General features: G+C 42.1%; 1 protein-coding gene across 1 annotated transcript; it reads left to right on the top strand.

Annotated features, from left to right (window-relative positions):
• The first annotated feature begins 1,577 nt into the window (after nucleotides 1–1,577).
• Nucleotides 1,578–9,705, top strand: BEND3 (BEN domain containing 3). The gene is made up of 4 exons (XM_010144118.1): nucleotides 1,578–1,611; nucleotides 2,085–2,308; nucleotides 7,347–7,556; nucleotides 7,660–9,705. Exons 1-4 carry the CDS (start codon nucleotides 1,578–1,580, stop codon nucleotides 9,703–9,705), a joined length of 2,514 nt encoding a protein of 837 aa, XP_010142420.1.
• The last annotated feature ends 690 nt before the right edge of the window (nucleotides 9,706–10,395 follow it).

Here is a 10,395-nt window from a genome sequence, read left to right as displayed (position 1 = left end):
CCTGAAAGAGGGGATTATGATAAAAGGAGCGATACCGAAGGTGTTTGTAGTAGCTCTAAATCCAGCTGAGGGAGACTTTTTTTTCCAGTAACATGATGAGGAAGGCAGTCTCACATTATCCTCTTGAGGATGCCCTTTAAAAGGCTGCATATAGGGGCCACGTTGAAGGTCAGCACATCAAAGGGTATTTCAGCTTCGTGAGTGGCCCAGTAAGAGCTGGGTTTATACCTCCGTGCATCTTTTGTTTCGGGGTGTGTGCTACCCATCAGTGCACCCAGAAGGGGATCTCCTACGTGCCATTAACGGCCATCAGTAGCTGATGAGGAAAAATTCACAGCTGCACAGCATTCAAGTCTTTGTGGAGTTTTCAACAGTATTTTGAGGCTTGAAAAGACCAATTCTATTCAGAAGAGAAGTAGAAACTTTTTTTTTCATCCAAAACCTATTCTCTGTCTCTTTCTCTCACCATAAGTTTCATCGTAATTCCCACTCCTGGGCTGCGTGTGCACTTTCGATTGATCGGTTGCTCACTTGCTCCAGCCAGAGAGAAGCCTTGATTTCAGACCTTGGCTAAAGGATAGGCAGGAACAGTTGAAAGAAAACTGTTTGCAAGAAGAAAGTAACTGTGGAAAATGTAAAGTAAGAATATTCTGGGGCCAAGTAAACATAATGCTGTGTGTAGATGAACATGAGCGGAGCGTGACAGTTTACCGGTCACCAGCTTACCAGTTCAGAGTGTCAGTTTGCAGCCGTGTGCCCTGTCGCGGTCAGTGAGATCTGATTAAGTTGTTTGCTTTGTGGATCTCCAAAAGGTTTAGAATACCCTTTTAGGAACATGTCCACAGACTGATGTTTGCCCCCAGATAACTTGCAAAATTAGTTTTCAAGGAAACAGAAACACAGCCGAGTCTTTTGTGTGAGAAATAATGCTAAAATCATGTTGGAATAATACAGGTCTGGTTTGTGCTTGAAAAAAAACATTCTTACGTTATTTAGAGGCTGACAGAAAAAAAGTAGTTACTGTAGATTTGCAGATTGCTCTGCTTAAATTGATGCAATCCGTATCAAAAATCAAAGATTTTTAAATGAAAACTTACTCCAGCATCTATATTACGGTTTATGATGAGTTTTCCTTCCTGATGACTTTGGACCAACCACAATGACAATATAAAAATGTTTGACTGTAATAAGAATTAGTGACTTGTACAGGATGGAGAGTTTAATACAGTTTCCATTTGTACACTCCGTAAAGAATGTTTTCACCTTCTTTACAGAGAAAAGAAGAGACTTTTGCTTTTCTCCATGCCAGAAGACGACACGTGGGTTTAAGTCCTTTCCTAGCCGTCGTATGTTGTCTGCAGTATAGTTTGCATGTTGACAGGTCTATAGTTGGCCGTGAAATTTGCTGAAAATAGAGAATTACGAACACACAGGCTGGAAATTACCTGTGGGCTGTTAATGCCCAATGGCTCAAGATTAAAAGTAATTTTAAAACCAGATGTAGCTACTTCCTGATTCCAGAAGACGCTGATATTTATTTCTTTATTTTTGTGTTTTGTTCTTTAGTGCGATAGAAGATGAATTCAGCTGAAATCACTGATGACGATGAAGGTAAAATATTATACTTTTTCAATTTATGATCAGGCAAAAATACTTGTTGAATTAAAGCCTTTGTAGCCTGATAAAGAATGTACTTGGATCAAGACAAACTGCATTAATATTTTTTTAAAAGCTATCTAAAATACACCGTTATCTTTGCTACTCGTATTTTCTGCTCTACATCCTTCCTCCCCCTCCAGAAAAAACAAACCAAAAAACCTTCCTACTGTAACTTTATTTGTTTATAATTTAGACTCTTCTTTGGGGAAGAAACTGTCATTTTTTACTGGATGACTAAATGGCATTATAAGAACTTGATTTTGGGATGACCTCATCGTACACTTAATCGTACAAGTCATGAAAAATTAATTATGTTCTTCAAAACGCATTTTCATAAAACGATTCAGACCACAAAAGATTGTATTAAGGGTGTCATGGTTTTCTGGAGAGAGTACTTTATCTTTGTAAACCTTCTCTTTTTCCAGTAAAAATTCCTACAAAAAATGTTGTGAAAGTAGAAACAGAAAATGAAGATGAAGCTCTAGACTGCTCGGTAACATCCAGATCTGCTGAGAAACACTCACTGGATGGGGCAGTTACTTGCCAACAGGATTCCAGCAAACGGAAACAGACCTCATTGGGGTGTGATGGTTCAGGGAGCCAGCAAGATGTCTTACCCAGTGTGAAGAAAAGACGCTTTACACAAGAGGTGACTTCTCTATACGTGACTGTGTGATTTTTCTGTTCAGATTTCGTAGGTTAAATTCGTTGCCGCTATAAGCAAAATGCAAGTCATTTAACTACATTTGCATTAGTAACGAGTTTGAGGCAAATACGGCTAATCTTAACCCAGTTTGCAGATATTACTTGTCTGGGTATTTCTCTAAATAACGCAGGAGCGATCGTACCTATGAAATACAGCAATAGGTTCATGAATTCCTGTGAAGTACATTTTTGTGGTTTGTTAGAGAATGTAGGAGCAGGTGGTGATTTGGATCAGCTGAGCAGGACTCCTGATTACAGTCCCTCTCCTGTCACTCAGTGCTTCACCCGGATCCTCAGCGCTAGAGTCAGGGCTGTAATTCTTCCTGCTGTGACACAGATATCGATGTCAGTGAGACCAGTATAAATCTGTCTATTATTCGAAGGATAAACATGCAGGGATGCAGAAGACTTCAGCATATCGCGAGCAGAATGTATTACAACTTCTGGTGCAGCATCCCGCTTGTGACAATCCAGATGTTTGTTCAGCTGGTGAAGAAGATGTGCAGTCTCTTCCATTATCCTGTTCCAGTGTTTCACCTCTCTAGCAATCGGAGATTTTCATTAATCTTCTCTGAAACTGAGCAAGTTTCTTTTTGTCCTTCTTTTCGGTAGGGAGAGCAGTGATCCTCTGTTCCTAGGGGGGTCTTCTGCACGTGGGAAAATTGGTGTGATGTTGTCCACCCTCAGCCCTTCCTTTCCAAGACTAAAATTCTGTTTGTTCAGCTCTTCTTCAGGAGTCACCTTACATATTTGCTGTTCCCTCTGAGATTCCTGAAAGAGAGGAGTCCAGCGCTGGATAGTCACATCTCTTCTAACACCCTTTAGAGCAGTATAATGACCTCCTGTTTTTCACACTCAGCACTTTATTAAAATAACCTAGATTCAAATTCATCCTCTTTTGAATAACTTCAGGCCCAGGGTTATATTTAGTTCGTGACCTACTCTAATGCACGTATCCTTTTCGGCTGTTCTGCTACCTAGCCAGTTATTCCGTGTTGTATTTGTACGTTTAATTTCTCCTTTCTAGTCATAGCTCTTCATTTTGGTTGGGGTTTTTTTTTTTTGTTTTTTTTTTTTTTTGACTGTCATCTTCTGACTTCCCGGGGCTGTTTTTTCCCCTGAATGCCTGTGGTAGGTAGCTTTTAATCCTGTTACACGGTTTCTTTCTTCTCCTTTTTCTTCTTACAATTGTTTTAATTACATTCAGATTCCTAAAAGAGCTTCATAATGGTCTTTGAACTGTGCTTGCTTTGGATTTTACTGTTTGCTGTTTGACTTGAATAAAATTTTAAGTTTAATTTGAAATTAATTATAACTTTGGACTTACAATATCACAGAGTGACCCAGTAACGATGAAAATTCTTTCTTGGCTGGCCCCACTGAATCAGCATGTTTAGTTAAATAACCAACCAGAAATAGTCCTCAATCCTAACAAAATTTTTAGAAGTTAATTACTGTCCTAGTACCAGTATTTTATTTTAGTTGATGACTTCATTAACTGTATCTGTTTAAACAGAGGACAAAATGTTAATTGTTTTTCAGAACGTTGTGCTCGTTGTGTGTTTTTGCTACACATCACATAGGCATCTATGTACGATATAAGCAGATGGGGGTTTGTTATAGAACTGGGCTGGTCGTTATATTGCTACGTCCCTTTCTATCAGAAGACATTAGCTTTTTTTTAAATTCTGATTGTCACTTCATAACCAGAAATCAATTTTCCCTAATTTTCTTTTTTTAAAAAAAGTCTAGAGGATTGTAAGTTTAAAAAAATTATGCGCAAGACATTTCCAAGTTCTCGTGTGTTTGATAGAATCTTTTTATATGTTTCTTGCTCAGATATTTATTCGTCTTTACTCATATGCTAGAACATTATACTCTGTGTTTTTACAGATATTTAGACTTTTCTTATTAAGCATAATAAAGCTCATAATTTAGCTGGACTTTAGCACTGAACAGAGCAGTAACTAAACAACTTGTAAAACTTGGCTTAAACCCCTGAGAGATAATGTGAGAGGCTATTTCCCAATTACTTCCACTGGTCGATGTTTACCAAAACACTGCATTTAGCAAATGTTCAGAGAATGTATATAATATAAAAACTGGCTGGGCAAATGGATGGAGTATCTTTAGCTCCGTCAGTCTCATGGAACGCTACCTTTGCTTATTGTTTGATGATACGTGAAAACCAAGCACCTTACATGGGTATAGCATTATCTGAAATAGGTTTATGTTTAAAGATAAGCGTTACACAAAACAAATTTAAAATTATTAAATTCTAGTTTACAAAAAGCCACGTATTTATGCCGTGGATAGTGCTGTTCCCAGGTGGAAACTGTATAAAGACAAGATAACGAAAAGCAAAAGGGAAGAAACCGAGAACGCATCTGAAATAGAAAATCCTTAAATGCGGCCCCAAATGTGTTGTCGTCCGTTAGTCAAACACTGACTGGGTGTTTCCGAAGCGCAGATAACCAAATCCACCGTGCAGCCAGCCTCACACTCTGAGCGGCGTCAGTGGAAGGGCACAAGTTCTGCGGCTCTGAGTGAACACTGCTCCTCCCTCAGAGCACCGCCTCCAAAACCGAGAGTGCAGACCGTCACATCCTCGCTGTCAGAGTGCTGTGTGTGCTGATGGCCGTGGATTCCCGCTGTTCGATGCACGTTCTGGTGCTGCTTTGCCCTGGCTCTGCGTGTGAGGTGTGCGTCGATAGAAGTTACCCCGCACTGCCAAGAGTTATTACATCATTAATGAGGGCAAAGGTACAGCAGCAGTTCTGAGGAGAACTGACAGATGACTGGTGGCCTGTGGCAGGCTATTTGGTAGAGGAGGAACTGGGTGAATCGTGCTCTGTACGAGAAGGAATATCTGCAATATGCTCGGTAAAGAGGATGAAGCAGTATGGTTAGCGTTAATGGAAGAGCAGGCTGCTCACTGTAGGTGTACGGAACATGTTCCCCAGAATTGCAGTTTTGTTGTGTCCCTTTGATCTAAAATGCTGAAAGACATTTGTAATCCAGGCTGGATGTCTGACTGGGGAACAGAACTACGTTTCTTGTCAGTGGAGATTTCCATGACCTGCTTTCAGGTGATGGTTATTTGGGAGAGCTCTGTGGCATCTGGAAATACTCTGGTTCTTCAGTGACAAGCGGAGGTGGTGTATGACAACTCCAGTCCCACATAGGAGCCTGCAGTTAGGTGGGAGCAATGTGGATCTGACCGCTCACAGTTCGGTCTCTTGTGTTCTGGTATTTTACAAGTTGCAAAGAGGTGCTTTAATCAGGGTATATGGCACCGCTTGCTGGGGTAAAAGTCACGCTTTAATCCCTGGTGGTGTTGCAGGACTCCAGTTCCTCACTGTCCTCATAGCAAATGTGCTTTAACATGAGTGGCACTGGAGGGACAGTCTTCACAACGGGACGTGGAGGTCTGATGCCCTAGCCACCACCCCAGCTAGGGGTCCTGCACGCTGTGAAATGTATCGCCTTGGCGTTAACGCCCGTCCAGCCAGACCGCTTTGGACGGGCAAACACAAGGTTTCACTTGTAGGGCTGGAGAAATGAGAGTAAAACTTGGAAACACAACCTCTATTTAATCAAGTCTGCTGGTGTCCAGCCTTGGGTGTGGAAACCAGCTTGTTCTTTCTGAGCCTCTTTTGAGTATACACTGCATTAGAAGTTAAAAAGTAATTAGACTCAATTTGTCACTGCATAAGCAGGTGCCAGGTGTGAGTACGCGTAGGGACCAGATTAATTTAATGAGTGTTACAGTTCTGTTTTTTCAGAAAGGAACCTGAATTCAGGTTCCTCACTGCGGGATGTAGTGGTCTTCACGACGGTTTCAAACAGCTTGTGGCTGTCAGCTCAGACCTCAAGTCTGTGTTTCATTTGTTTTAATAATTGAATGCAAATTCTGTGGTTTTTATCTAATTACTGTTCTGTGCAACAAGCCAAGCCACACGATTCAGTAGTTTTCTCTAAAATCTGTGAGTGATTTCTCACATTTGAGTTGTGTATGTTGGACTTTGATTCTGTTGTATCGCTTAACTTCCTAAGAATTATGTGCAATATCCGTGTGTTGACAAAAAAACCCAAAAACCCGAACCCACCCAGGCCCTGTGTATTTGCTGTGAGTTGATGAAATGGTTGCTTCCAATTTCAAGCGACGAGGAAGAGTTAGAAATTATTGAGAACATTAATTCCTTCTGAGTTTGATACTGGCTTTTGTATAAATAATTTAGAAAATAAGAAACCTGTGAGTCTAAACCTCCCTGCCTTTCAGAAATAAAGAAATCTTAGGCTTGCCTTTTGAAAAAGACAATACCAAAGTGCTTTTCAGTTTGTTTTTAGGTTTTTACTCTTTAAATAGAATACTTTTTAAAAATTACGATCTTTCTTAGAACTTGTTTAGAAGTTTTACACCCTTATAAAGATGAAGAAACCCCCTATAAACCTTTCACATCAGAAAGAAGAGAATAAGTGTCATTTTGATGTCTTACACCCTTTGTGGTATTTTCAAAAGCTAACCTAAAAGAGTGCTGGGATATTAAACGCAGTTGTTGGAGGCAGTGGCAAGGTCACAGGACTAGGAGTCAGAAAATCTAGATTCTATTCTTGGCTCTGTTGCTGACTTGTTGCCACCCAAATTCTCTACAGTCCAAGATCCTCATATGCAAGGTGAAGCATAATGATTCTTAATTTGGGAGAGTAGTTAGAGCTCTGTGGGTAAAGTCTGCTAAGGATTATTATTGCATTTCTGTTCCGTGGAGAAAGCCAACAACAACAAAACCCCCTAAATAATACTCTACCGTATTCTTATTTTTCTTAGTGAATTTGTTAATTTTGACGTACGTAACACAACTAAGTTCTCTGGAAAAAGAATTGACTTTGCATATTATGTAACAATGCCTGCTTAAGGGGCACGTGTTTATGGCTAATACTTTTAAGGCAGTCTTACTAATCCAGTATTTATTCGTTCAAAGGGCCCCCTGTCAAGCATGAAGAACAGAGACACTGGCTCACCTACTCAGGTAAACGCGGAGCAGCCAAACAAGAACAAGAATCCTAACGTAACGTGGCTCTGTGAAGAAGAGTCCTTCAGTGACATAACCACTCCATCTTATAAAAAACCTCTCTATGGCATCTCACACAAAATCACGGAGAAGAAGAACCCACCAGGAACAGAGCAGTTTGCTTCTTACGAGTTGTTTGAAAAAATCAACCCCAGCAGTCCCTCGCATCTTCGGACTTTGAACGACCAACGCAAAAGGGACTCGGCTGACGCACCTGGAGCAGTTTGCTTCTTACGAGTTGTTTGAAAAAATCAACCCCAGCAGTCCCTCGCATCTTCGGACTTTGAACGACCAACGCAAAAGGGACTCGGCTGCCGCCATTGCCATAACAGCAGCCACCGCCGATTCTGACCCAAATATATATTCTTTGATACAGAAAATGTTTTACACGCTTAACACCCTCAACACCAATATGACGCAGCTTCACAGTAAAGTCGACCTGTTGTCTCTGGAGGTTAGCAGAATTAAAAAGCAAGTCAGCCCAGCAGAGTCCGTTGCCGACTTCAAGCCTCCCCCAGAGTACCAGCTGACCTCTGTGGAGCTCAAACAGCTCATGGATCAAAGCACGTCGGGTGGAGACCTAGCTTGCCGCTTGCTAGTGCAGCTCTTCCCAGAGCTCTTCAGCGACGACGAGTTCAGCAGAAGCTGCAGCGCGTGTGGCTTCCTCAACAAAAGGAAACTTGAATCTCTTCACCTGCAGCTTATCCGTAACTACGTGGAAGTTTGTTACCCTTCTGTGAAGAATACAGCCGTGTGGCAGGTGGAGTGTTTGCCTCAAGTCAATGATTTTTTCAATAGATTTTGGGCTCAAAGGGAGATGGAAAACAGTCAGCAAAATGTGCAATCATCCACTTTTTATGAGACTGAGCAGGTCGAGTCCTCCCATTATATGGACGATAAAGACCACGAGGAGGCTTTGTCCTTGGACAGGAGTAATGCCATTGCCTCAGATTACATGCTGGATGCTCAGGATCTCAATGAATTTTTAGATGAAGCTACTTCCCCAGGGGAATTTTCCGTTTTTTTGTTACACAGGTTGTTTCCGGAACTCTTTGACCACAGAAAATTAGCTGAAAGGTACAGCTGCTTTGGAGACTCTGGAAAGCAACTGCTGGATCCTCATCGGCTCCAAATAATCCGTAGGTACACTGAAATTTATTTTCCAGATGTGCAGGAAGAAGAAGCCTGGTTGCAGCAGTGCGTTCAGCGAATAAACGATGAGCTCGAAAACACGTATATGGATGGAAGCGAATGTGATCAGATGAGAGACGACTGTTACGATTCTTCTAGTTTACCAGATGATGTATCGATCATAAAAGTGGAAGACAGTTTTGAATATGAAAAACCTGGCAGACGCTCAAAAAAAATTTGGCTTGTACCCATAGACTTTGACAAACTTGACTTTCCCCCTCCCGATTTTGATGTCCCTGTCCCGGATTACCTGTTGAACAAAGAACAGATTAAAAGCATATATGAGAGCAGTCTTTCCATAGGCAACTTCGCCTCCCGATTGCTTGTTCTCTTGTTTCCTGAACTGTTTACTCATGAAAACCTACGGAAGCAATACAACTGTAGTGGGTCTTTAGGCAAGAAACAGCTTGACCCCACTCGAATTAAATTAATTCGACATTACGTGCAGATACTGTACCCCAGAGCAAAGAACGACAGAGTGTGGACGTTGGAGTTTGTTGGGAAGCTCGACGAGAGGTGTCGACGAAGAGACACGGAGCAAAGACGCTCGTACCAACAGCAGCGGAAAATCCACGTGCCGGGGCCGGACAGGAGGGAGTTTCTCAGCTACGTAATAAACCCCGAGAGGTTTCGAGAAGAATTCGAAGGGCCGCCGCTGCCACCGGAAAGAAGCAGCAAGGATTTTTGCAAGATACCACTGGACGAACTCGTCGTTCCTAACCCGGACTTCCCTGTGCCTTCTCTGTATTTGCTGTCTGATAAGGAGGTAAGAGAGATAGTGCAGCAGAGCCTGTCGGTTGGTAACTTTGCCGCCAGGCTTCTGGTAAGACTATTTCCCGAACTCTTTACCCCGGAGAATCTCAGACTGCAATACAACCATTCAGGTGCTTGTAACAAAAAGCAGCTCGATCCCATCAGGCTGCGGCTGATCCGTCATTACGTGGAGGCGGTTTACCCTGTGGAGAAGATGGAGGAGGTGTGGCACTATGAATGTATACCCAGCATTGACGAAAGGTGCCGGCGCCCCAACAGAAAAAAGTGCGATATACTGAAAAAAGCAAAGAAAGCAAAAAAGTGACAGGCTCCTTAAATTCCCAAGACTTTGACCACTAAATTATTGCGAGGATTACGCTTTGGTTCGGACTGAGGGCCCTGCGGGAGCTGAGAGCGCTCAGCATCCAGGACAGTCGGGCACTCAGCGTGTGGCGTTTCCACGTGTCTGTCTGTGGCGTCTTTGTGGGCACTGCGGCGGCGGTGGGGAGTGGCTCGTTGCGCGAGCGCGGCACCGGCTGGCTATTTCGGGTGCGGGGATGTTGAAGTCTCTCACTTTGCCAAATTGATTTAGTGTAATTAGTCGCTATTTGGAGACATAACTGTGTATAACTTAGGTTCATAAGGTCAAATCCGCATCATAAATACGTTCAAGCGTAACAGAGGCCACCCGGAACCCAATGTGAATTTGCTGTATGACTCGTCACTGGAGAGTGCTGCTTTAAAACTAGTTTTCCTGGTTGTTGTTTTTTTTTTTTTAATGCCGATAGAAATGGTGAGAAAGAGTCAAACATGGATTTTTAAGACAGTAAAGACAGTGATCTCTTACTGACCATCGCTGGAACACCTTGGAGCAATTGTTGATGTTCTGTGTGGTCCTTTTATGTTGTTTACGTAGATGGGTCATAGCATCAAATTTAAAGTCAGCTCCAGTGTGATTTTCGATTTTAGCATTTGTAAGAAAGGACAAAATACTTGATATTTTTACTTCAGATTT

The sequence above is a fragment of the Buceros rhinoceros genome, unplaced genomic scaffold (genome assembly GCF_000710305.1).
Source record: "Buceros rhinoceros silvestris isolate BGI_N320 unplaced genomic scaffold, ASM71030v1 scaffold17689, whole genome shotgun sequence".
NCBI lineage: Eukaryota > Metazoa > Chordata > Aves > Bucerotiformes > Bucerotidae > Buceros > Buceros rhinoceros.
Note: the sequence above shows the minus strand (reverse complement) of the source record. Positions and strands in the feature narration are given on the sequence as shown.

Excerpts from the sequence above, each read along its gene's own strand:
- BEND3 (XM_010144118.1), top strand. The coding sequence starts at position 1,578 with ATGAATTCAGCTGAAATCACTGATGACGATGAAG. Across the intron at positions 2,309-7,346 it reads AAAGACGCTTTACACAAGAG|GGCCCCCTGTCAAGCATGAA; the intron begins GTGACTTCTCTA and ends ATTCGTTCAAAG. Across the intron at positions 7,557-7,659 it reads CACCAGGAACAGAGCAGTTT|TTTGCTTCTTACGAGTTGTT; the intron begins GCTTCTTACGAG and ends CACCTGGAGCAG.